Consider the following 27,320-nt stretch of genomic DNA (forward strand, 5'->3'; position numbering starts at 1 on the left):
CTGTGTCACAGAGAGGAAGACCTGAGAGCACACGATTCAGAGCACACTATTCAGAAAAGGAATGTCAATTCAGATCAGAGGATTCTTGGAGGGGTCGGAGGTAAGCCCAAATCATCAAGAGTTTGTGAGGTTGTGAAGGGCATTTTAATCTCCTGAAACTGTGAGACTGAGATTGCCCATCAGCTCCCAGGGCACGTGCCAGCTCCCAACACAGGTTGTTTGCTTGCCTGGTACTGATTTGTGTTTTTTTCTTTTTCTTTTCTTTTTTCCCCCCTGAGACAGCGTTTCTTTGTGTAACAGTCCTGGCTTTCCCGGAACTTGTTCTGTAGAGCAGGCTGGACTCGAACTCAGAGATCCGCTTGCTTCTCCTTCCCAAGAACTGGGATTAGAAGCATGCACCACCACTGCCTGGTGATTTGTGTTTGCTTTTTAAACAGGTATTCTGCCATCAATGAAATCAACAGAACACAAGGAATGAAGGACTTTGTCTTCGTGTATTTTATTACAAAACTTTCCCGAATGGGAAGTGGTACGCCGTACGTGGGGTTCCATGGAGGTAGGACCACAGTACTCTAGGACAGAGGTTCTCAACAGTGGCTCACATGTCTGCTATCTGAGTCAAAACAGTAGCACAGTTATAAGTTAAGCGTAGTAGTGAAACAATTTTATGGTTGGAGTCACCACAACATGAAGATCTGTACTAAGGGGTCACGGCATCAGGAAGGTTGAGAGCCACTGCTCTAGTGTGTGTTCCTTTAAGTGGTATTTGAGGTGTGGTCCTGTGTCTGAAATTGGAATCTGAATCCCAACAATACTTGTAAGTCACAGGTAGGTTTCTTAACCAGTTACTGAAGCAGTAGTTTTAGCTCGGTGATTGCACACACTTCTATCCCAGATTTCTGGAGGCTGAGGCAGGAATATTGCAGGTTCAAGACTAGGTTGGATTACACAGATTTGGCCTCAAAAAGAAACAAACAAACCAACCAGTTTTGGTCACAGAGCAGTGCCCTTAGCATTTCCGTGTCTACGCGGGTGAGCACTGTCAGCTGACTCCCACCTGTGATGGAGGAATCCTGAGATCTCACACACTAGCGACAACACACCGGCTTTACTCTCATTTCCTGTCAGTTTTCTGCACTGACTCTGGGAGAAATGCTGTCTTCATATCAGTCCCCTGCTCTCTCCTTCTTTAAGACATGTCTATTCCAGAAATGGGAATAAGCAATGGATAATTTCATAGATAAGAGAGAATAGACCTTGCCAGTGTCTCACATGCCTTTACTAATGATGATGAGGTGACTACAGTGAGATGTGGATGAGAAGCCTGGAGCGCACCAATTTCTGATCAACAAGGCTACACATGGTGTATACACACACACACACACACACACACACACACACACACACACACATATCCATTCAATCGATCAAAAAAAAAATCTTAATATAGCCCAGCTAGATGGCCTGGGAAGTAAAAGTACTTTCTGTGAAACTTGATGTTCTGAATTCGATCCCCAGGTTCCACACAGTGCTATAGCACATGTGTGCACACATGTACACATACACATGCACACAAAACTAATGATAAAATAAACAAATGGACATAAAGAGCCAGGTTGGCATATGTGGTTTGTAATGGCGTAAGGACACAGCTAGGCTCCAGAAGGCTCCAGCGACTGTGTTCCTCACAGGGCTGTGGCGGTCTGTACACATCGACGACCTCCGCAGATCCACAATCATGGCCTCAGATGTCACTAAACTGCAGACTGTCACCATCAGCCAGCTGTTCAAGCCAGCCAACAACCCTGAGCGTGAGTCACAAGGCAGCCATCTGGGGACTTGGTGGAGGTGACAGGGGAAATGCCAGGGGCAGTGCTGTGGTGCTGGACGCAGAGCCACGCTGCTCTTGCAGCCCCGGCCCTCAGAGTTCATAACAAACTGTAGTGCGACCGAGGGGAGGCCACCTGTGTGTGCCCACAGCTCGCCAGTCTACTTAGAGTTCCTTTGCCAGCCCTTAGAGGCCAGGCTAGGGAGCACCTGAGCAAGAGATGAAGCTGATATACAGGCACATGTTCCCGTTACTAGGGCCACCATTACAGATAGGGACAGGGAAGCTGGGCAAGTCCCAGACCATGTGACACACCCCATTCTGGTCCTCATGGTAACTGGAGCATGTTTGCCTTTTGTCTAGCAGATGACCCAGAGGAGGTGATAGAGACAGAGACCAGCGAGTCAGAAGAAATGGCAGAGGAACAAATGGAAGTGGAAGGTCCAGAGGAGCCGGAGATGGTATCTGACCCAGGAGGCTGTGATGTCAGTCCTGCTTTTCCCATTGGCTAAGGGAGCTGCATCTTTGACCTCTCTCCTGGGAGTTATAAGAACCCTGTAGTTATGACTGGGGGAGGGTTAGGCTGGACCCTGTTCTCCTTCCACAGTGGATGTGTAAGTGAATCATTCCCTTCACTAAGTTAGTTCTGTACCATTCCTTCATCCCTGCTAATGTTGGTCATTGAGAAATATGACTGGTAGGTTGTAAAGCAACTTTTGCCGTAATGACCACCAACCAGGGCCACATTGTTGCTAACATGAAACCATCATTTCACGTGGGTGGCCTGGCCTTTGTCCAGACTGGAATTGGCAACTAGAAGCCTGTTCTCTTCCTGGGTGTGCACAGGTCCTAGACACCACCAGACTGCTGCGGAGCTGTGTGCAGAGTGCAGTGGGGATGCTCAGGGACCAGAACGAGAGCTGCGCACGCAGCACGAGGAGAGTCACCATTCTTCTTGGCCTCTTAAATGAGGATAACGCACGCAATGGTAAGTGAGCCCCACACCCCAGTGCTGCATCTTCCACCTCATGTGGAGAGGGTGACCTTTCAGGCTTCTTGGACTTGACAGGAACAGCAGACAACGGTAGGACCCATGGTAATCCATCAGATTATGTAATAGAACTTTCCCGGCCAAAGAGTGGGCAGCTTTTCTTTTGGGTAAGGTGGGTCAAAACTATGATGGACTCTACAACCATGTGTGCATGAATTCATCAAATCAATTCCCCATCGTCTTCACAGCCTCCTTTTTGCGAGAATCTAAGATGCGCCTCCATGTTCTTCTAAAGAAGCAAGAAGAGAATCAGGTCTGCAGTCCAAAGGAGTGGGTCACCAGGGAGGCTGCCAATCAGGATGCCCTCCAGGAGGCAGGCACCTTCAGGTACAAGGGTAAAAGCAGCATGGAAACCTCTGTAGTACTCCATTGATGTCCTCTGCTGGTGTGACTCTCAGTGATGTACTCCTGCAGGTGTGACTCTTAGTGTTGTACTCTGCTGGTGTGACTCTTAGTGATGTACTCCTAGTGGTATGACTCTTGGTGATGCACTCCTACTGGTGTGACTCTTAGTAGCGTACTCTTTTGGTGTGACTCTTGGTGATGTACTCTGTTGGTGTGACTCTTGGTGATGTACTCCTATAGTTGAGACTCTTAGTGATGCACTCCTGTTGGTGTGACTCTTGGTGATGTAATCCTACTGGTGTGACTCTTGGTGATGTACTCTGCAGTTGTGACTCTTAGGGATGTACTCCTGCTCATTTGACTCTTAGTGATACATTCTTGCTGGTGTGACTCTTAGTGATGCCCTCCTGCTGGTGTGACTCTTACACCAAAGATAAGTGCCCAGGTGTTTCTTTCTACACCTCTGAGCAAACTGGAGATATAAACTGCCTTAAATGAATCTGGACAGTGGCTATACTTGCTTTTCTGATCTTTTCATATTTTCTTTGAAGTTTTTCTGTCATAAAAATATTGAGGGAGCCAGGCAGTGGTGGTGAACACCTTTACTCCCAGCACTCAGGCAGGCCTCTGTGAGTTTGAACTCCTCCTGGTCTATACAGCAAGTTCCAGGACAGTCAGGTCTACACAGAGAAACTGTCTCAAAAAACAAACAATTCACGGAAACCCCAGTTCATCTATCCCTGGAGATGTGAGGGTTTTCCAAAGAAAGCGATGATGTCTGAGTGCCACAGACCGGCTCAGGGGAGCCACTCAGACCGTGGGGAAATCAGGGCAAAGGCTCAGGAGAATTCAGGATTCAGCAAGGAAATGACAGACAGACACATTCAATGTGGTTGAATATGCTGCTGCAACTTTACTTCAATTAGTGTAAGGCTTTTATACAAACAAGGAACTTGGCAAAGGCATACATCAGCAAATTATAAAATAGAAAAGAACAGCATAAAACAGTTTTACAAAGAGAATCTTTGAGGATGCTTTGGCATGGGTACAAGGACTTTTGCTCCCTCACATTTTGTTAAGTAAGCCCTTTTTTCTTGTTTTTAGAGAGGCCACTGTCCTTGAGTAAGATCGTCTTTATCAGTCTGCACCAGGTGGCTTGCTGGGTTGCTAAGTGACCTTGTGCTCAGAATATCCTGGGTGGGAGAGGGAAAGGCCACTATCTTCCTGGGAAAGCATTTTGTCAGGAAATTTGAAAGATATGGTCTCAAACTTCTCTGAAACTCGTCTCATACCATTAATCTCAACTCTCCTCCCTCCCCGACTCTCAGGCTCAGATGTTGTTATCAGCCTAGGTCTTTTCTGGCCATAAGGAAGGCTTCATAGGCCTCCTGTTTGCAACTGCACGTATCCCCCCAGGCAGATGCCTAGTGGGGACTGCTGCAATTGTTTTCCTGCAGAAGGCTTTTAAGGTTTCTCCTAGTGAAAGTAACTCCTTTTGCTCCACATCATTAAGGAATTATCCTAACAATGACCCCCAATTCCCAGAACTAGCTACTTCCTTAAAGGCTTTACTAAATGGTGAGGCAGAGCTCAAAATGTCCTCAGCAGTCTTGTTTGTATCTTCAACTTGCTGGAATAGTCTGATCTGTTGGTAAGATGCAAGGATCACAAAGAACAGAAAGACAAGGAAAAGACAGCCATATCGGTGCCAAGGGCAGCAAGGTCGAGTCAGTGCAAATGGCGACTCAGGTGGCATTATGACCACAACTGATTGCCAAGGGACAGCCAGAGATATAGCTCCATGAAGCGCAAGCCCCAATCCTACGGCAACAGTCCGTCCAGTCAACATTTCTGCTACACTGGCGTGACAGCCGTGGATGTAGCATCCAAGCTGTGAGCTGGAGCTGACAATGATGCTGACAGCTTGAGGTAGCCCTACTACAGCATTAGGAGCCAGGACAGTACTCTACTATATATGGTCCTTTTCCCACAAAACCGTGACCATTTCCTCTGGACTTATGAAGGGCTCTGTGGTGGGGACTGAGCTACCACTGTGGGTCTTTGGGGGACCTTAGGCAGTATCTTCATCTCTACAGACAGTGGGTCCATCTTCCACGTAGAACCGTGTTATTGGGGATGACTGGTGTTGCTATCCCTGGTGGTACTGGTTCCTCCCTCTGGGACTTTTCTGTTTCAATCATCTCTTCCACCTGTCTTGTTTACTTCCACCTTTTGAAGGAACCTGTAAGAAGTGATGTCAACGCCAGTTGCATTTCTACTTCCTGTGGCTTATCACCATCTTTTAATATGTTTTAAACATTCCATCTCATCTTTCTGCACTGTGTTTTGGAATTGTTTGGTCTCTTGGACTCAGAGCAGAGTGGATGGCCTCACTTCTCACTGCAGTGCTCACAATGTCTGCTCTCCAGTGCCTGCCCTCGCTCTGCTCACCAGCAGTGTCCCAATATCAGTTTACAGCAGCCCCATTTGATGTATGTAAAGTTCTCTGGGTGGCAGCCTCGCAGCCGCTTGTCTGTCTTAAATGCAAACTGGCTTGAACTCACCAGCACTGTTCCTTATTTTGAGCCTGCAGTCTGTCTGCAGTGAGGTCTCCCAGCTCCTGACTGACCAGCACACACCTCAAAGTTCTGCCTCATCTCAGCTGCTCCCATCTTGACTCCAGCCTTCACCTCACTCTGTAGTCCTTGTATTGCCGGTCATAGTATGAGGTGTGCTTGTTAAACCATGGAATGTCTTCATGCACTGTACAAATGTATTCTTAAAGACCTCAGCAGGTTTTAATCACTTCTCTTCACGTTCTCTGTATTAAATGCTAACACTAGATACCAGTCTCCAACATTACTTAATAATTGTTTTCCTACAAACTTCTAATAAATTATTGACTTAATTATTCTGCATAAATGTCTCCTTGGGATGGTGCTAGATATTGAACTCAGGTCTTGGTTCACCGTAAGATGGTGCTCACCATGGATTCACATCTCAGTCCTAGCAGGTCAGCAGCACAGAGTGATGTAGATAATGCACACAACCAAGCACGGCAATCTCAAGTACACAGACGCAGAGCACGGAAGCATCGAACACTAAATCTCAGGAAGCATGCTTTCTTGATTACCCTGATCTGGAGAAAGTTTACTTTGGTCTTTATTTTATAATAATGCTTTGTTTTGTCCCTAGCTGCATAAAAATTCTTTCTCAATGAATCTGGTCATTGTTTTCACTGTGTTGTTTTTCTTTGTTTTGTTTTATTTTTTGAGGCACGGTTTCTCTGTGTACCTCCTGACTTTCTAGAACTAGCTCTGTAGCCCAGGCTGGACTGGAATTCATTGCAATCGCCTGTCTCACCAGTGTTGGTATTAAAGGTGTGTACCAGCACTACCCAGCTGCTTTCATTGTTAACTGGATGACTGTTTTTAGGAGTGTTTCAGATTTGGCTGTTAAATAGGTTCTGTCCAGTTCTGCCTCTAATCTTCTGTGACCTTGCTAGTGAGTCTCTTTTCCTATTTTTTTTTGTTTTTAAATAAAAGATTTATTTTGTTTATGAGCATTTGCATGCATGTGTTCCTGTGCACCACCTTCAGAGGGCAGAAGAGGCTGTCAGATCACCTAGAACTGGAGTTACAGGCAGTTGTGAGCTGCCATGTGAGTGCTAAGACTAGAACCTGGGTCCTCTGGAGGAATAACCCATGCTGTTTACAGCTGAGCCATCTCCAACCACTTTCCCCATTCTTGAAAACACTGGCAAGCTACTGTTATTCTGGCTTCCATGTGGGAACCTCAGGAAGAGAATGCAGAGGCAGCAGTAGTGTGTGTCGTGAGTACCCTAACCATAGTGGGTTTCCTCTGCCCCTGCTGCAGGCATACCCTTTGGAAGCGGATCCAAAATGTGGTCACCCCCTTCCTGGCCAGCATGATATCTTACATCGACAGAGATGGCAACCTGGAGCTATTGGCTCAGTCAGATTCTCCAGCCTGGGCCCAAGATCTTTGGATGTTTATTTTCAGTGACATTAAGTTCCTGAACATCCCTCTTGTGGTAAACAACACAGGGTGAGTGAAAGCCTTGCTTTTATGGAGGGGAAGTTCAGAACAGAGCAGCACCTTGCTCTCTCCCCAAGCTACTGCTGGTACCCTGTGTACCTGCTCAGTGCACCCTGGAGCATCACAGCAGCAGACAATGCTCACAGAAACCCTGGGTGGTCCCTGGTCACTCTGCTGTTCCATCTGCCTACTCTGAGGGCACATGTGATGATTCGGCTCACCAGGTTCTAGTGTGCAACACAGATGCTGAGGTGGCAGAACCTCTGCTTTGCCTTTCCTGTGCTTGACCGTTTCCCAAGGCCTGAACTTGTAGGGCTTGGTCTCACAGAAACTTTGTCTAAAAGATGTAGACTATAAAGAAATATACAAAGGAATGGGATATTAAAAAGTGTGTGGATGGCCAATAGAGCCCAGAAGACGGTGTCAGATCCATCGAGCTGGAGTTACAGACAGTTGTGAGCCACCTAATGTAGGTACAAGGAACAGAACTGAGCTCAGGTAGAGCAGAAAGCACCCTTAACTACTGAACCATTTCTCCAGCAATGAGATTCTGAATTGCTGGGGGGAGCACTTACTTAGAGTACAGCGTGCTGCTGATGTTCATGCAAGAAGGCTTCAAGCTTATGGTCTGACCTCTGCACAGGGGCAGTAGGGGAGGGGGAGGCCACAGAGACTTGGTTCTGCCACAGAACTTTGGGCTCCTTACTTGGCTCTTGTGTCATTTTTCTTCTGTTTGTAAATAAGAGTTTTCCCTGAGTTTTTGGACAGCAGATTCCCTGACCTGGAAACCCACCTGCAGCTTATTCATGAGACCTTCAACAATAGTCAACTTTTTTTTTACATTTTAAGAATTTATTTATTGTGTGTATGTATGCACATATGTGCACAAGCATGTGCATTAGCACAGGGTAGCTTCCTCAGCCAGGGCAGACCTCTTGTTAAAGGTTTTTTTTTTTTTATCTGTGTGTGTCTGTCTGTGTCTGTTTACATGGTTGCCATGGAGACCAGAGGAGCCCCTGGAGCTGGAGCTGCAGGCAGTTATCATCCATGGGTGTGGGTGCTGGGAACTGAACTCAGCTCCTCTGGAAGAGCAGCATCTGCTTTTAACTGCTGAGCCATCTCTCCCACAACTGCCTTCTTTTCTGAGAAGTTCTCTCATCTTGAAGCTTACTATTTGGCTAGAGTGGCTACACAGCCAACACCGGGGTCATTCCTCATCTCTGCCTCCCTGCACTGGGATTTCAAGTGGATGCAACTGCACTCACCTTTTTAAAAGAGGGTGCTAGGGATCTAAACTCGGGAGTTCATGCTTGCACGGCTTGACTTGACTGAACTATCTTCCATCCCTTATCATTTTTTATGTATTTACTGCTCCTTGCTATATGAAATGCTGCCGAGAACCTCACCCATGTAGACAAGTGGTTCATCACAGCCGTGCCCCAGTGATAGCCTCTCTCTCTCTCTCTCTCTCTCTCTCTCTCTCTCTCTCTCTCTCTCTCTCTGGACTGAAGGGCTGGCGTTGTGCACATGACCTCATTTCTCAGGTAACAACTCACAGACCTCACTCTCGTTTGCCTTGCTGCAGGTCCTCCATCCTGGTACAGAGCCACATGAACCTGCCCAAGGAAGCCTGCAATGCTGTGCCTTTCAGCTGGAGGATCAGGGACTACCTGGAGGAGCTCTGGGTGCAGGCTCAGTATATCACAGACACAGAGGGTGAGCTACCCCACAGCAGGCTCAAGGCAATGCACAAACATTAACCTTCTCAAGACAGGCTAATTTTAGAGGTTTTAGTTTAACACTCTGCTTGTGGAGCAGCTCCCAAGATGGTGATTAAAATTCCTGTTGCAGGACTGACAAGATGGCTACATGGAACACTCAGGGCCAAACCCTCACCTTCCACTCTGTGACTTGTAAAAGCAACCATGTGTCACTTGAAGGAGTTCTGAGATCTCTCCATAGCTGCCAGCATAGGGGCATACATGGAGGTTTCAGTTTAACACTCTGGTAGTAGAGCAGCCCCCAGAATGGTCTTTGAAAACTTCTGTTGCAGGGCTAACAAGGTGGTTCAGTGGATGTAGGCATCTGGCACCAAGCCTGATAACCTGTATGTCAGGAGGAGGGAACTGACTGCTACAAGTTGTCCTCTGACCTCCACACATGTGCTGTGATACATGAGTACATGTGCATGCACACATGCATGCACAAATACATGTAACCATAAATCAAAATTCTGCTGAAAGCAGAAGTCTCCATCAAGGGTCATAAGTTTGGAAGCATGACAAATGGGCCATGTTACCTCAGGGAAGAGTTTGCTTTCAGGTTTAGGAAGGATTTTCTCACCTGGACTCCTGGACAACTCAGGGAAATGTCCCCATCGTGGAATTTATCAGAGCAGAGCATCCTCCTTCATGTGGAGCCTCAGGTTCTCGCGTTCACCAAGTTCCTTGCTGTCAAACATGAGGGATCTGACCATTGTCCCTCTAGAAAAAATGATAGCCTAACATCTTGTGGGAAGCAGTTTTCATGCAGAGTCTTCCTCAGCACTGACGCAGCGGCCCGGATGCTCTGAGCTGACCCTGTTTTCCCAGATCAGCTTGGGCCACTGTCTTTGAACCCCCATGAAGCAGTCTGTCCTGAGGAGGAACCCTCCTTTTTCCTGAAGACAGACGCTCTGCCCCTGCTGGTTCTGAGCAGCTGCAAGCAGAGTGATTGTTGGTGTGGCCCCTGACCCCAGCCCGAGGACCAGCCTCTGCTGACCCGCCTGGAACTCTAGACAGACCACAGACGGGGTGTGGGCTAGCTTGGCTGTTTGTGACCCAACCTTAACATAGGTTCTGCTGCTGTTTGTTTTCCCTGCCTTCTTGACAGCGGCCAGACAGCCAGCACCACTCTGGGCTCCAGTTCAGCACAGCCACCCCTCCAGCCTGGGTCTCATGGCTGCTTCTTGGGGCAGTGACCTCTTTCTTCCCTAGACTCAGGGTTTCACCCCGTTCATGCCACCCTCTGCCCTCTTCCGTAGGGTTATCTAAGAAGTTCGTGGAAATCTTCCAGAAGACTCCCTTGGGCAGGTTTCTGGCTCAGCTCCCTGTGGCACAGCAGCAGGAGCTCCTGCAGAGCTACTCGAAGGACTTCCTGCTTTTGACCATGAAAGTGGCTTCAGGGGAGGAGTTAAAGGTAGGTATGGATGATATGCACAGGAGCCCACGCTCACCTCGGCCAGTGCTGCCAAATTAGGACACCCTTAGAGCTACGGGACACTCAGGATCAACCCCCAGCCTCCACTCTGTGTCTTCTAGAGGCAACCTTGTGTCACTTGAAGGAGTTCTGATCTCTCCATAGCTGCCCTCATAGTGGCAAACATCTATAATCCCAGATAATCTATAATCTATAATCCCTACACTGCGGAGATAGAGGCAGGAGGAACAGCAGTTCAAGACCACAGTAACTTCAGAAGCATCCTGGGCTACATGCAAGCATTAGCAATGATGATGATGATGATGATGGTAAAAATGAAATTCACTGGAAAGATTGATGCATGTAGACTGTCCAAACCTTCATACCTCATAGCATAGGTACATATTTGGGAACGTACTGTAACCAATAGAGTCAAAGGTTAATTCAGTTCTTCCTAGGAATCATTAGGAATAAATCTTGTTTGATTTGTGAGACCTATAAGCCACCTGCTGATAGAAACAATATCCATGTCTCTAGACTGTACTTTGTCAATCTCACTGCTAAGTTAGTACAGTGTGAAGTTCTTAGTGCCAAATTTACATTTTTACTCAGCAAAACTGATTTCAGTGTGGCTGTGGCTGTGGCTGTGTGAGATACGAGGGACTCAACAGAGTACTTGCCCTAGTAAGCAGAACTTCAGGGCTACAGAGATGAGTCAGTGCTCAGGAGCCCTTGCTGTTCCTCCAGGGAATCTAAGTGTGGTTCCCACCACTCGTGTTAGGCAGCTCACACATGCTTGTGTCTATCTCTAGCTCCAGGCCTTGCCTCTTCACGTACCTATGTATATGTACACATGTATATGACCCAACAACGGTCACTCCAACAGCAGTGACCCAGAAAACATGTGCAGGTGTGTCAGGAGCCCAGCACCATCTGCACTACTGTGTCCTTAGAGATAGGGACACATGCTGGGATGCTCTTGTCGGCTTTGTTTCTAATAAGAGGGGATTCGAATCAATTGTGAGAAAAAGTAGAGGAGAGAGAGCTAAGTATGGTAGTAACACTCCTGTGATCCTAGCACAAGACAGACTGAGGAAGATGGAATGTATTCAAGGCCAACAAGGACAACTCAGGAAAACTCAGTCCTAAGTGTAAATGGAGACTGCTTATTTGCTTTCTGGTCACCCAGACCTAAATAATCACACAGAAATTATATTAATTACAACACTGTTTGGCCTATTGGCTCAGGCTTCTTATGAAGTAACTCTTACATCTTACATTAACCCATCTCTACTAATTTATATTTACCATGAGGCTCATGGTTTGTTAACTCTTCCTTCTTGAGCTGCTATCTGGCATCTGCCTCCTTCAGCAGCTACTTGGTATCTCTTTGACTCTGCCTACTCTCTCTCCATATCTCTTCCAGCCTGGCAATATTCTTCCCTGCCATAGGTCTAGGCAGCTTCTTTACTAACCAATGGTAATAAAGCATTCACAGCATACAGAGGGGAATCCTACATTACTAAATGTGGTGGCACACACCTTAAATCCCAGCACTTGGGAGACAGAGGCAGGGGGATCTTCTGTTTGAGACCAGTCTGGTCTATACAGTGAGTTCTGGGACAGCTACATAGAAAAATCCTGCTCAAAAGTTTTTTTAATCAATGAAAATAAAGGAGGGACAGGTTAAAGTGTGGCAATTTTACCCAGAGTGCTTGCCAACCATTAAAACCACGCCCTCAGCCAGATGTGGTGGCACACACCTTTAATTCCAGCACTGGAGAGGTAGGGGCAGGTGATCTCTGTGAGTTTGAGGTCAGCCTGGTCTGCAGACTGAGTTTCAGGACAGCCAGAACTACACAGAATAACTCTCATCTCAAGAAACTAACCAACCAATCCTAACCCCACAGTGTTCTCTGAGTTGACTTGTGTTGCAGGGGTGTTTCAAATGTTAATGAGCTAAGAAATCTGGGGATATAATGACACCAGGGTTTCTATTGTCATGATAAACACCAGGACTAAAGACCAAGCTAGGGAGGAAACTGCTTATTTGCCTTACTCCTCCAGATTGATATTCATCATTAAAGGAAGTCAGGACAGGAACTCAAACAGGGCAGGATCTTGGAGGCAGGAGCTGATGCTGAGCCTATTTGAGAGTGATGCTTACTGGCTTGTGCACCATGGCTTGCTCAGCCTGCTTTCTTATAGAGCCCAGGACCACTAGCCCAGTGATACCAACACTCACAATAGGCTGGGCCCTTGTCCATCAATCACTAACTAAGAAAATGCTCTACAGGCTTGTCTACAGCATGATCTTGCAGAGATATTTTTTCAGTTGAGGCTCCCTCTTCTCCAATGACTCTAGCTTGTGTCTAGTTGACATAAGACTAGTGAGCACACCAGTTTAGGGCACCGGTGAGGAAAATGCCATAAAACTACACCAGAAACCAGCCAGGTGATCATTGAACTGATTCTCAACTTTCTCTTTTATAGCTTTAGAATACTTAGGATCTTCCACAGAAAAGCATGTCTTCATCATGTACAACTCTGCTCTGAAATGCTTTTGTCTCCAGTTCCTGCAGATGGCCCTGTGGTCCTGCCTCTGTGAGCTCCGAGTGACTTCAGGAATGCCTGAGGAAGGGCTCTCCTTGCCCTGGGTGCACCTTGCCTATCAGCACTTCAGGACGCGGCTGCAGAACTTCTCCAGAGTGTTGACTATCCACCCCCAGGTCCTGAAGAGTCTCAGTGAAGCAGCACAGAAGCACAGCTTGGCTGGGAGTGAAATGGTAGGGGTCTCCCAGGGGAGGGCCAGCTGGGCCTGCCCTCAGTGAGCGCATCCCATCCACCCTGTGAGCAGAGGGCTTGTGGAGCCCTGTCCCCATAGGAGATTCTTTACGGGCCCATCTGCAGTGTGATGGAGGAATAGGGGACAAGCCTGGACCCACAAACACACTGGGAATAAGGATGCAGGACTGTGTTGAAGGGTGACGTAGAAGAGGACCCTGCTGGGCAATTACCACTTCTCCTTGTTCTAGACACTAGATGCGCTTGCAGCAATGGCCTGTGTTGAAGCCCTGACGGGAGACGTCCTGAAGCCGAGTCCCAAGGCCTGGTTACAGATGGTGAAGAATCTGGCCATGCCACTGGAGCTTGTCTATTCCAGAGAGTATTTGCGGGGCTGTGGGAACACAACCAGAAACACTGTCCAGGAGGTCAGGTGAGCAGCAGGAGCCTGCTCAGTGCACTCTGTGCTCACCCTGGTACCTTCCAAATCCTATAGCCAGATGAGAGGGTGGGCAGGAGAATCCTCATTGACCTGTTTAACAGTGGAGTCTCCCCAGGAGCTGGGTATCTCATGATTCTAGAGACGAAGGAAGAAAACAGTCCTGAGACGGGTGGGAAGTGGACATGTTACAGTGTACTAGGCAAAGCCAAAAGGAAAGCAGGGAAGGGGTGGACAGGGCAAGTGGAGCAGGGGCAGGCTGTCAGGGTCAGGAAACAGTCCTTGTGTTGAGCTTGCAGGACCACTGTGTGTTGAGGTATGGAACATGGCTTGGGTCTCCCGTGGACCTGGTGTGGGCAAGAGTGGGACACTGTCTGGAACAGCGCTGTGCAGGGAAAGAGCCCTCAGACTGCCTCACCTCTAGCTCCAGCCTCTGCTCAGCCCTGCTCTCTCCTCCTGTATCTCTGGCTCCCCTGTCAGAGCTCATGGCTAATGCCTTCTTTGACAGAGCCCTGTGGAACCGCACTTTCTCCATTGCGCTCTTTGTGGAGCATGTTCTCCTGGAGACTGAAAGCCAGATTCCCGAGCTGAGTCAGCTGGTAACCAAGCATGTCTTCTTACTAGACAAGGTGAGTGCTGGGCTTCAATAAGGTCTGCCCGACTGTGAGCAGTGTGGAGAGCTGAAACCTCCCGACAGTTTCCTCTGGTTGGCACATCTCTGGCAGGTTTTAGCTGTGCAAAGGGCAGTGATATCATGACAGATAACTCTATTCTTCTGTCTGTCAGTTTTGTTTTTTTGAGACAGGGTTTCTAGTGTAGCCCTGGCTGTCCTTGAACTCACTTTGTAGACCAGGCTGGTCTCAAACTCAGAGATCTCCCTGCCTCAGCCTCCCTAGCATTACCACTGCCCAGCAATCACTGCACTCTCCACGGTGGCTGTTTGACTACTTCCTCTCTCAGACTGACTGGTCAGGGTGTGCCACCGAGCATTCAGTCGCAGGAACAGGGATTCGGTTAACCAGTCTGGGATTCCCACAGGAGGGATGAAGAAGATGGAGTTCTTAGTCTCTAGAGCAGTGGGTCTCAACACATGGGTCGCCACCCCTTTGGGGTCAAATGACCCTTTCACAGGAGTTGTCTTCAATAATTGGGAAATACAGATATTTACATCATGATTCATAACAGCAGCAAAATTACAATTATGAAATAGCAACAAAACAATTTTATGGTTGGAAGGCACCACAGCATGAGGAACTGTAGTAAAAGGTTGCAGTATGCAAAAGGTTAAGAACCACTTCTCTAGAAGGACCCCGATATGACCCAATGGCCCATCCCTCAGGGAAAAAAGATACCATCACCGTGGTCATAATAACAGCCATGGGATGGGGCAAGGGAATAGGAAACCACTATGCTTCTGCCCCTCACGGCTTTCATAAAGTGAGTAACATTACAGGACAGGGCGCCTGAACATACTAGCAGCAACAGCCACTCAGCACAACACAGCCAACTCCCTTCCCACTTTCCCTCACCCTGTCCTCATCCCTCGGAAACTGTACAAGAGGGAAACCAGTTGGGGATGGGCAATGGTATCAGAGAAACAGAGCTCCGGGCTTCATGCAGCCATGGAAGTGCAGGTGGGTGTGCTGGGAGGTGGACATGGAAGCTAGTGCTGATGTACAGGCAGTGCTGGAGCCGTGCAGAAGCTCACTCCTCACTTCTGTAACAGAATGGGCCTCAGCGGCTCAGAGCAGCTTCCAGAACCCAAGTGTTGCAAGTTTCTTCCATCTTGGGCCTTTGTTGTCTTTAACTGGCACCTTCTGTCTGGTGATCTTAGGAAGTTGTTCCTGGTGTCACAGCCCATGGACAATCTCAATTTTGCTGTGAGGCTGGTTCCCCATTACCTAGCTGGGAGTGTCAATCTGATGGAATTTGTGAAGAGATATGGGACCTCAGGACTCTTCTCCCACTGAGGTTGTGGGAAAGCTGTGTTTGCAAAACCACCTCTCACCACTGTCCTGACCCTGACCAGGCGTCAGCAGTCATGATGCCCCAGCCAACTCCATCCAGCCCTGTTAAAAGCTACAGAAACTAGTCAGCATATATTTGGATTCTTTTCAGTTATCTCTGATAGGAGGGATGTTACACAGACACAGGAAGATAGACAGAGACAGGCAGGCCAGCACACAGTTAGATTCTTGTTTATATGATCTGCCACCCAAGGTGTCTCACAGAACTTTGCTGCAGATCATTCAAGCATTGGCTTTCTAGTTAGTTGTATCCCTGTTGCCATTTGCCACCCAACCACCAGGCCACTGTCATTATTTTAAAATTGTGCTGAAATGTATATTGCATAAAGCACATCATTGAAACCACACACATTTGGTGACACTGAGCACATCCACAGAACGATGCAGCCATCCCCACGATCTAACCCCTAAGCGTTCTCATCTTCCTACACAGAAACTGTCTCCATTAAACAACTCCCCATTCCCCCATCCCTCAGCTCCCTGTTTCTGGGAGCCTGACCAGCACTGGTGCCTTGTGGGAGCAGAACTTGTTGTTTCTGTCTTTGGCCTGGCTTCTTGCACGCATTGCAGTGTGTGTCAGAATTCCCTTCGTTTTAGGGTCAAGCATAATTGTACTGTGACCGGAGCCCCCTGAACTGGTCGTCTGTGGAATTTGGGTTGTTTCTATCTTTTGGTCATTATGAACAGCCGGGAACTTAAACATGGAAGTGCTTGAGTCTCCCCTCCTCCTTTGGACAGGCTCCTTGTGTGCTTCATTGTTCATTTAACTGGTAGAACAGCTGCTGCACATTTCCCATGCTGACTCTTCCACCAGCAACATATGGGCTTTCAATCACTCCATAGCCTGGACAGCACTCATTGTTTCCCGCCTTTTGTAGGACAGCCATCAGAAATGTGGGAGTACTATGAGACACCATCACTCCGAGTTCATTTAGTGTCCTTCATGCCTAGTACAGAGCACCATTTCATATGCACCCTAGGCATTGTTGGACCATAGCGTCCAAACACCGAGGAGGAGTCGCCCCCAGAAACCATCCCTCAAACTACAGCCAATGCAAAAGCATGAGGATTTTATTAATTCTGTCATGACAGGGTCCCTCAGCATTCGAGAAGCCGAGAGACCTTGAATAGCTGGTACAGGCTACTTTTAAAGGAGAAGGCCACAGATGCACGGGGAGTTGTTCTTTGACCATTATGATTGGCTTATTTGAAAGGGCTATTACCAATAATTGGTTGGAGAGCTGTTGCCAGATCAGATGAGGTAAGAGGTCATTTTGACCCTGTTTCCCAGGGGACTGAATCAAAACATACGTGTATGGGTAATTGTTCAGGAACTGAGTACGTGCATGTGTAGCTGTTAGGTCCTTGGTTCCCAGGGGAGGAGGGTAAGCACTATGGCACAGAGGCTGAGAGGGTTCAGAATTGTCAGAAATGGCTTCAGAATTGTCTTAAAGTCTTACAGCATCTGGTGCATCATCTTAGAAGAGATGTCTTGGTCTTTTGCCTGTTTCTCGATTTGGTAGTTGATTAACCCATCAAATTTATTGGGGCATTAAAGCCACATTATTTCTAATTATGATTAATACTAAGAATTCAAGAATGGCTCAAAAATTAAATGTCATCAACAATATAATTGAAAAGATTGGTGCTGGAGCATGCCTTTAATCCCAGGGAGGAAGAGGTAGGTGGATCCCTGTGAGTTCAAGGACATCCTGGTCTACAGAGCAAGTTCCAGATCAGACTCCACAGCTACACAGAGGAACCCTGTCTTGATTCTGCCCTCCCCAAAAAAAGAGAAACTAAGTGATCATTTCAAAAGGTATAAAGTGTTTAATAAAAGGATTTAGGGGAAAATTACTCTTGGCAAACTAGGAATTCTCTTTAATCTCATGCTGTCCATTCTTATATTAATATGAAAACATAAAATGTCTACCCCAGACTGCCAGAAACACAGCACTTTAGTCACTGTATTATATACCAATAAAAGTTCCACTCTAAATATATATCCTAGTGACACTTCTTAATTATACTGAAGCTGAAATTCAGCAAGATTCAGGACATTCAAAGTCCCCAACCATCCAGAACCTATAATGCCCATTGTGACTGAGAACAGGCAGCAGGCACACACCCTGAATAGATTTCAGAGAGCAATTAGCGTGAAAGACCCTGCACAGATAATGAAAAGGCCAGTGTGACAGCCTACCTGCAGGCCTATGGCCCTAGTGCATAGCATTAGAACAGATGGGACACTAAAGGGCACTTACCTTTGTCCTGTGAGCAGATGCTCAGCGCTGCAGGGTTAATCAAAAATGGCTCTCAGGTTGTTGCACTCTTTCCCTAAACTTTATAGTTTATTCTAATGCAAAGGTTTGATTCCCCCAAAACTAAAATTTCTTTTAAAGGTTGGTAATATACACACAGCCAGTCACTACATTATTATTTACAAGTCAAATAGTTCATAATGTGGGCAGGAGGTAGGACCCTAAAAGAGAAATAGGGGAAAATTCGGAAGTTGGGAATTTTGTCCTTTAGAAAGCAGCACAATCAGAACTGGGCTGATGGTTCAGTAGAGGACCAGAGTTCAATCCCCAGAACCCACACATAAAAGCCAGATGTTGTGACTTGTACTTGTAACCCCAGCATTGGGAAAGTGGAGACAGGGGATCCCTGGGGTTCCCTGGCTGGTCACGATTAGTATACTGTGTCTTTCAAAAGTAGAGGTGGAGCCAGGTGGTGGTACACATGCCTTTAATCCCAATACTTGGGAGGCAGAGGTGAAAGACCCCCGATATTGGAAGACTCTCACTCAAGCCTCGGGATAACGCGACTCCCCCAGGAACTCACGAGAGACTGTCCTTGCTGCAATCACACAAGGTTTAATGACAAGACCAAGATGGGAACCAGTGCACTGGGGCCGAGACTCATAACCCACACAGGGGAAGAGTTCGACCCTGAGTGACCGGGAGAAGTAGTTTTTATAGGAAGAAACCATGCAGCCCAGTAATCCGAAAGCGGGGCAGAGAGGGTGTCACAGAAAATTCCGAAAATTCCAGTGATGATTACAAGGGGGCAACTCCCTGCCTCTCAAGATCATTCTCAAGGTCATAATCAGCTAGTTCCTATTCTAAAAATACCAATGATAATTACTAGGGGGTGATAATTACTAGGGGGAATCTCCCTGTTTCTCAAGATTACTTTCAAGATTACAATCTACCTTTATCTTCAGCTAGTTCCTGAAACCCTGAAATTGGCTAATCCTAGATTTCTGATTCTTCTCTTCCTGTTAGATTTTTGGCTCTGTTTTCCTGCTAGGGGCATCTGAATTTATCCAGGTCTTTCAGAGGCAGACAGATCTCTGTGAGTTCAAGGCCAGCCTGTTGCACGGGAGCGGGCCTGTCCCACCGCCTGGTTCCTGGCCACCCAGCTAGCTTATACCCCAAAATAACAACATGCAAATTGTATTCATTTAAACACTGCCTGGCCCATTAGTTCTAACCTCTTATTGGCTAACTCACATCTTGATTTAACCCATTTTTAATAATCTGTATATCACCATGTAGTTGTGTCTTACCAGAAAAGATTCACCATGTCTGACCTGCCAGCTTCATGGTGGCTTGGCTTGATCTGCTGCTTTCTTCCTCCCAGAATTCAGTTCTGTTTTTCCCGCCTACCTAAGATTTTGCCCTCTCAAAAGGCCAAGGCAGCTTCTTTATTCAACCAATGAAATCAACACAAATACAGAAGGACCTCATCATCACCAGCCTGGTCTACAGAGTCAGTTCCAGGACAGCTAGGGCTACACAGAGAAGCCCTGTCTCAAAAAAGAAAAGTAGAAGTAGGATGGGTACTGATGGCACCTGAGGAATGACCCCTGAGGTTGTCTGTCCTCCAGTCTCCACACGCATGTGGACATACACAGATGACACCTGAGGTTGTCTGTCCTTCAGTCTCCACACACATGTGGACATGCATAGCAAAGTCAGAAAAAGGACACTTAGGGACAGTGAGATGACTCACTGGATAGAAGTTTTAGCAAACCTAACAATCTGGGATTAAAGACAAATACCATTATGGCCAGCCATGATTAATTATTATTTTATGTGCATGGGTGTTTTTCCTATGTATATGTCTGTGCACCATGTGCATGCCTGGTACACAAGAGGCCAGAGAGAGTGTCAGATTCCCTGGAACTGAAATTACAGATGGTTGGCAACTAAACCACAGTCCTCTGGAAGATCAACCAGTGCTCTTACCTGCTGAGTCTCAGTTCCCCAAATGTGCAAACTTCCTAAGTAAAGCATGAAAAGAGCTTAGTGCTGCAGGCACGCCATTGTTAAGGCTGGACTGCATGTCATCAGTCACTGAGACCATGGTGTTGAGTCTCAGGCCCCCTCACGACTCACTATTGCCCTTCTCCCTCAGTGTCTTGAAGAGAACTCAGACCTCAAGACCCACAGGCCATTTGTGGCTGTAATGAAGATGCTTTGTGAATGCAAAGACAAAGTCAGCAAAACACTCAGCAGGTGAGCTGTGCAGGATAAGACTCCTAGAGCGAGCTCTTCTACACCTGCAATTGGGGTAGAAGGGCGCACTCCTTCCAGGCAGCTTTTCTGCTCTGCAACTGATTGTCTTCTTGGTTCTAGGTTTGGTATTCAGCCATGCCGCATCTGCCTGGGAGATGCACAGGACCCTGTCTGTCTGCCTTGCGATCACGTATGTTGTCTACTGTGCATCAAAACCTGGCTCGTCCCAGGGCAAATGATATGTCCCTACTGCTTAACTGACTTGCCAGACCAGTTCTCACCAACTGTTTCCCAGGAACACAAGTAAGACGCCCTTTCTCCTAAGCTTCCTTCCTCTCTTTTTCCTATGCGGTGTCTGGAGATGCCAATCTTCCTTCAGTCAGCTTTCCCTGGGTCCAAGGGCTGGCTTCAGAGAACTCTCAGAAGCAATCCCAAAAGCAAGACTTCCTGGACATCTGCCTCAAAATTCTTTTCCCAAATAAGACAGGCACAAACATGGAGCCAGCAAACTCGGGAAATAAACCAGAAAGTCATAAATAATGTCCTTGAGAGAAAACCAAGGATGTAGGTGTGGCTCAGCATCTTTTAGTGGGGAGGGTGGGAGTAAGCTGGGGATGAAAGCCAGGGACTCATGCAGGCTCAGCATGTGCCCGGCCTCTGACCCATAGCCCTGCCCTTATCTGCCCTCCTTGTATGTATGTGTTCATGTGGGCGGGTGTCCATGTGTGTGTCAATGAATGTGAACATGTGTGTAGATAGAAACATTAGATTATCTTCTTGATAACCTACCTCATCTTTTATGACCAACACCTCACTAATCCTGGAGTTTGACTCTGCCTAGCTGACCAGCCAGTGAACTATAAGACCCTCCTGTCACTCCCCTCAGATCCCTACTGCTGAGATCAGAGGTGCAAGGACATCCTTCACCAGTGGCACCATCTGCCCAGATTCTCATCTATCTTCTTGTTACTCTCTGACCGAGGATGAAGGGAGATGTAGCCCAGCTTTCTGGAGATGGACAAGCAGAGGCTGCAGCAGCCCAGACCCTGTTACCCTCTCCTTCTCCACGATCTAGGACACCCAGGGGATCACTGGTGTCTTCCTAGAAGACACTGACAGTCTTCCTAGAAGCAATATTGACACTGTTGCAGTCTGAAGACCATTCTGACCATTGTAACTCATGCCATTTGTTGATTCCAAACAAAAAAGTTAGCCTAGTTTTAAACCCAGCAATTAAAAGACTGATGTAGCAGAATGGCCACGAGTTCAAGGTCAAACAAAAATTAAGGCAAAATACTATGCAACTTCACTCTGTCTGGAAGGGTTAGGAACACACTCTCACAGACATCCCTGTCTGGAAGGGTTGGGAACACACTCTCACAGACATCCCTGTCTGGAAGGGCTGGGAACACACTCATACAAGTGTTTCATCACAATCCCCCCCACCCAGCAAAGCCATCGTGAAACACACCCAGTTCCGGAACATGTGTAACAGCTTCTTCGTGGACTTGGTCTCCACCATGTGCTTCAAAGATGACACCCCTCCTCAGGAGAGCGTGATTGACAGCCTGTTGTCCTTGCTCTTCATTCAAAAGGAGCTGCTGAGAGACGCTTCCCAAAGTGAGTTGTCTGCTTCCCATAAATGTAAAACCCAGATTTCAGCTCAGCTGTGTACCGTGATGTGCACCACAGCCCCTTCTCTGGTTGCAGGGCACCGTGAACACACAAAGTCTCTGTCTCCATTTGAGGATGTCGTCGACAAGACTCCTGTCATCCGCTCTGTGCTCTTAAAACTGCTTCTCAAGTACAGGTCAGTGGCTCTCATCTGGAGCTTTGATTCCCTTGGCCTTTTGTGACTGTGTCTTGGCTGCATTACGGCTGGAAGCTGATATGGTCTGGAGAAGCTGCTTCTGTGTGAGCAAACGCAACTCAATTGAAGACTGAGTGCTTATAGTGAGCAGGGAACTGGAACTGAATCCAGCAACCAAGGGACAACGCAGGCTTTTACATCTGTATATATAGTACATTGGACCACACCCAAAGTGGATCAGTATCTTAAAGACTATTGGCTGAAGGAGTTCCCACAGTACCACAGGCCATGGAATGGCCCAGCGGCAAGTGATACTTAGGAAGAAGCCATGGTGTGCTTCTGGTCCCAGCTCCTATCACCCAACCGTGGGACACGTGACTTGCTGTCCCCCAGTTCCTGTGCTCTGCTGTCCAGCAGGTCTGTGCTCTACTGAATGTGGCTATGTACATCAGGTCAGACGGAGTAGGATACACCCCTGTCCTCTGTGCCAGATGTGCTGAGCCAGGGCTGCAGCTCTCCAAGTGGCCATGTGGTCCCAAGCCCCAGCTCTTTCTAGAATCCTATCAAGGCACTCCCAGCCTTTTGGGTACTGCAGTGGTGTCCTTAAGGCTGCTGTAGATAGTCTGGAGTCATAGTCCTGGTTCCCTTCACCACTGAGCACACAAAGCTGTGGAAATGCAAGTTTCACGCATTTGCTTTCCTGCGCCATGACCCTTAAGGGTATGAACCACCATTCTGCGGGGCCAGAAGCACTCAAGGACCCCAGCGGCACAGCAGAGCACAGTGCTCACCTTAGAGTCACGTGGAGTCACTCTGAGTTAGGAACCAGCTGCTTGTTTCAGGGTGGGCTCTCTGTGCCTGGAAGAGCAGCTTCAGGAGCACAGAGCTGGGCCCACGGGCATTTTCCTGAGAACAGAGTGATTCTGTCTCAGGTAAACACTATGGTATTTGCTGCCAATGGTACAGTTTAACCATTCAGTCAGAATTTAAATTTTAGACATTATGTATCCTCTGCCTGAAGCTGATCCACTTTGAAAGACTTGAAAGTCTTTCTGTGCAGATCCGTGGTAATATTAATGACTCTATATTATGGGGTATTTTTTCCAGTTCATTCTACAATAAAAATGTACCAATAGTGCAAGAGTTTTCAAATGACCAGTGCTTGGTGTCACAAATCATGTGTACCGCCCCCCTCAACCAAAGACTCCAGGGGTTAGGGATGCAGTTAGACAAGGTGCTTGTTTGGTGCATACTAGGTCTTGGGTGAGAGCCTACAGAGGGAGGGGGTATGGATTTCCCATAAACTGACATAAGCAGGAACCATGTGTCTCTCTCCACAGCTTCCATGAGGTAAAGGATTACATCCAGAACTACTTGACCCAGTTAGAGAACAAAGCCTTCCCAACAGAAGATAAAACAGAGCTGTACCTGCTCTTTATCAACTGCCTGGAGGTGTGACAGCTGTCTGTAAATGGAGGTTTCTCTCCTGCCTGCTCATTCCCAAGTAACCTTTTAGAGGCTTATATTAATTATAAATATTTAGCCGATGGATCACGCTTATTACTAACTAGCACTTAAAGTTAAATTAACCCATTTCTATTAATCTGTGTATTGCCAGGCTTACCAGTACTCTGGATCTTGCTCCTTGGGAATCTGCTGGCATCTCTCAGACTCTGCCCTTCTCCTGTATCTCTGCTTGGATTTCCCATCTCACTCTATCACGCTTAATGGGCAAAGCAGCTTTCTTTACCAGGCAATGAGAGCAACACACATCCACAGTGTACAGAAAGACATCCCAAAGCAGCTGTCCCTACATTTCTTTTGAACACCGTGACCCATGCAGTTCATACAGAGAAAGCATTTCTGAAAACCAACAGGACGCCACTCTAGTCAGTACAACAGAGATGCGTGCTTCTGTGTGACCGCCCTCCACAGTGGGTGTACAGTCGTGGGTTGCCTGATGGTGTGTCAGCACTTCCTATCCCTCAGGGGCCACTGTGGGGTGATAGCACTCCGTGATGTCTAAGCCGTCTTCACTCTGTAAGTGACTCTGAAGTTTGCACAGCTGAGTTCCCAGTGATGCATTTTACAGACGGTGATGCATGCATTGCCACTTACTACAAAGAACAAAGCACCTCATAGCACAGAATTGGCCGTGGTTATCCTCAGCTCATCACTACAGACACTTTCTACTTCCCCATAGTAATTACCTTTCCCCTTGTAAGTTTGCTTGCTCTCATCCATTCTGCTCTGACACAGACAGGAATGCTACTTTTCCTCGATTCCCAAAAATGAGCACTGTTGCTCTCCCTTGACTGTCTTTCCCACGGCTCTACACAGGGCTTTGCTGATGCAGACTGATGCCCTGCTCTCTGTATCCCTCATCCCTCAGGACTCCATCCATGAGAAGACAAGTGCTGGCTGTAGAAGTCACAAGCAGGACCTGAGAGAGGAAGGCCATTTCCTTAGGACATACTCCCCCGGAAGGCGAGGCCCAGAGCCTGCCAGCACAGCTTCGGTGGAGTACCTGCAGCAGGTGGCCAGAGTCCGCCTCTGCCTTGACCTGGCTGCTGACTTCCTCTCGGAGCTTCAGGAAGGCTCAGGCAAGTCTGCTCTACAGAGATCCTCGGCTTCACAAGTTCGGGATCTATGGAAACCTGTTCTTAGGACATGGCTGTCCTCTTCCACAAACCCTGTCCTCTGTGTTCTTCCACTAAGGGGTTGTAAAGAGCAGGCTCAGGGCCTCTGGATGGCTTTCTGATGTCCTCCCACTGTCCCTCACCTGCTCTCTCCCCGATCCCACAGAGCTGTCTGAAGATAAGCAGTGCTTCCTGAAGCATGTTGAGCAGTTCTGCACCCGCGTCCAGAATGATTGGCACCGTGTGTACCTGGTGAGGAAACTCGCAAGCCAGCGTGGGATGGAATTCGTGCAGAGCTTCTCCAGGCAGGGCCATCCATGCCAGTGGGTGTTTCCCAGGGGTGTCATCGAACAGCAGGTGAGGAACAGGGTCATGGGCATGAAGGGCAAGCTTCTTACAGCCCTGTTTGCAGCAGACTCTGGCTGGACTGTGCTGCTCACCTGAGCCCTCCCGATCCAGATGGGAAATGGGCATTGCCTCTGCTTCAGCATGAGTTAAACCACCCTACCACAGGGGGATATTGGTGTGTGTGTGTGTGTGTGTGTGTGTGTGTGTGTGTGTGTGAAGTTCTGGTGTGTTCAGGTTGGATTTCTCACGTAGCTGGGTACAGGGAAGGTAAATGAATGTTTGTGCCCTGACAGAAAACTGTATCCTTTCTACCTCTGGCAGACAGGAAGGCAGAGCTAAGAGTGATGACTGAGGTCATCTAAGGTCTCACTCTTATGCCTTTCCTGGAGCGCAGAAGTCAGTCCTTACTGTAAAATGGCACTGACAATCCTGGTCTTTTTATTCTTCATTATTATCATCATAATCATCCCCACTGGGGCTCAGAAGTGACAAACTTTTTGTCACCTGGGCTCGATGCAGTGCTGGGAGTGGATAAAGCAAGCAGCAACAAAGTCAGCACAGGCCCTGCCTAGGCATCCAGACTACAGAAGACTCAGATAACCCCAAACAGAGTCAGCAGGGGTCCCTCTTCAGCCACCTCTATGTTTCGGGGGACCGTCTGGTGCCTTTGTCTCTCTAGAGTTCTTTGCAAAATACCTCTCATTATCCCACTGTGATTAACCCTCTGTACTTCTGGGATTGCAGAAGGACGACCCGAGCCAGATGGACCGGTACCTAGTGCATGGTGATGAATACAAGGCTCTTCGTGATGCAGTGGGCAAAGCTGTGCTCCAGTGCAAAACCATGGACATTGGGGCTGCTCTGACGGTAAGATGCATCTGGGCTTCTCTCTGGTACCGTGGACACTGGGGCTGCTCTGACGGTAAGATGCGTCTGGGCTTCTCTCTGGTTCCAGGAGGCACTCCCTGGAGGCCTGCATCTTACTGTGCATACGTCAAACAATAGACTGTGGAACTGAGCAGCCCCTAGAGTGACACTGTACTAGCAATCAGATGTGCCTGCCTCCTGCCCTACAAGGGAAGCTTATGGCTGGAACGGGTGTAGTGACACTTGAGCTGGCCTGTCGGTACCGAGACCCTGGTGAGGAGCTGCTCCAGGCTCACTCAGGACTGAAGAAGGCTGGCATTCTTCACAAAGTTCCTCTGGAGAGTCATGCCTCATACATGCTCCTGACTGTTCTGAGGATGATGCCAGGGTTTTATTCTGACCTTCAAACTGTTCTGACTCTGCCTGTTTGAGTCCCTGCTCACTCTGCCATTGTGCTGAGAGGAGAAATCAGACACTGCCTCTGCTTAGGAAACAGTCACCAAGGGGACAGATGCTGGCTGTCTAGCAATGTGCATGAACCATGGAACCCCAGAGCTGTGGCTCTCCCTTCCTCAGACATGTTCGGGGTCAAGGGCCTGAGAAGAGCCATGTAACCTCTAAATCTCACTTGAGGTCTTTGCCTCTGCAGGCCTGCAGAAGCCCCAAAGCCCAGCAGACGGCCTACTTACTGCTGGCCTTGTACAGAGAGGTGGCTTCTTTGTACCGTTCCCGCAACACCACCCTCCATCCAAAACCAGAGGTGAGCTGTTCAACACAGCAGGGCTTGTGTCTGCAACCTCATCTCTTGAGAGGGATTTCTGAATTAAAGTCACAACACAAATTAGGCCCATAATTATATTTCTATGATAGAAGTGTTCACCCTTACTAGATGGAAGATCTATTTTCACTTTAACCCAAAGCTTGCATAACTATGATGAAAAGTTCATTCAAACCTGTAACATGGAACTGTTTCTATGTGAGGTCTCTTCTCTGAGGATCTGCCCTTCAATTGTGATTGTTCATCCACATTTACCTTGATGTTTGGTATTGAAATGTAGATGATAAGGCGCAAACCATGAAATTTCAGTGTTTTGTTCTGTGTTTTCTGAAGTACTTGGGATGGCACTGCGCATACTGGGTCGGTGTAGACCACAGCATCTCAGTGGGTCTGTTTATCTGTTTCTGTTTTTTGAGACAAGGTCTTGCTGTACATATGTAGCCCAGGCTATCCTCAAACTCATGAACCTCCTTCCTCTGTCTTCCATGTCCAAAGACTATACATGTGCATTACCACACCCATGTACAATGCTGGGCTGTGGTGTTTCTTTGCTTTTTGATACAAGGTATCATGAAGTCTGAGCTAGTTTTAACCTTGAACTTCTAATTCTCCTAGTTCTACCCCCAAAGGCTCATACGTGTACAC

The 27,320-nt window shown here is 47.7% G+C and overlaps 1 protein-coding gene across 5 annotated transcripts in view; it reads left to right on the forward strand.

The window, feature by feature from the left end:
- LOC146893369 (E3 ubiquitin-protein ligase RNF213-like) overlaps positions 1–27,320 on the forward strand; it is a 109,932-nt gene that overhangs the window by 63,911 nt on the left and 18,701 nt on the right. The window contains exons 29-48 of one of the 5 annotated variants that reach the window (XM_087909683.1): positions 438–556; positions 1,692–1,811; positions 2,192–2,313; positions 2,675–2,816; positions 3,068–3,206; positions 7,101–7,292; positions 8,869–8,999; positions 10,306–10,460; positions 13,034–13,246; positions 13,496–13,677; positions 14,192–14,312; positions 20,133–20,233; positions 20,354–20,536; positions 21,684–21,853; positions 21,944–22,043; positions 23,384–23,495; positions 24,436–24,646; positions 24,849–25,039; positions 25,775–25,897; positions 25,986–26,518. In XM_087909683.1, the coding sequence (XP_087765809.1) occupies positions 438–556; positions 1,692–1,811; positions 2,192–2,313; positions 2,675–2,816; positions 3,068–3,206; positions 7,101–7,292; positions 8,869–8,999; positions 10,306–10,460; positions 13,034–13,246; positions 13,496–13,677; positions 14,192–14,312; positions 20,133–20,233; positions 20,354–20,536; positions 21,684–21,853; positions 21,944–22,043; positions 23,384–23,495; positions 24,436–24,646; positions 24,849–25,039; positions 25,775–25,897; positions 25,986–26,048 (2,890 nt within the window). In that variant the 3' untranslated portion in view covers positions 26,049–26,518. Of the gene's footprint in view, positions 1–437; positions 557–1,691; positions 1,812–2,191; positions 2,314–2,674; positions 2,817–3,067; positions 3,207–7,100; positions 7,293–8,868; positions 9,000–10,305; positions 10,461–13,033; positions 13,247–13,495; positions 13,678–14,191; positions 14,313–20,132; positions 20,234–20,353; positions 20,537–21,683; positions 21,854–21,943; positions 22,044–23,383; positions 23,496–24,435; positions 24,647–24,848; positions 25,040–25,774; positions 25,898–25,985; positions 26,519–26,546; positions 26,658–27,320 lie in introns of those variants that run through there. The other 4 variants (XM_087909679.1, XM_087909681.1, XM_087909680.1 and 1 more) reach the window with 4 other exon arrangements.

This window comes from Myodes glareolus, chromosome 9 (genome assembly GCF_982192425.1).
Source record: "Myodes glareolus chromosome 9, mMyoGla1.1, whole genome shotgun sequence".
NCBI lineage: Eukaryota > Metazoa > Chordata > Mammalia > Rodentia > Cricetidae > Myodes > Myodes glareolus.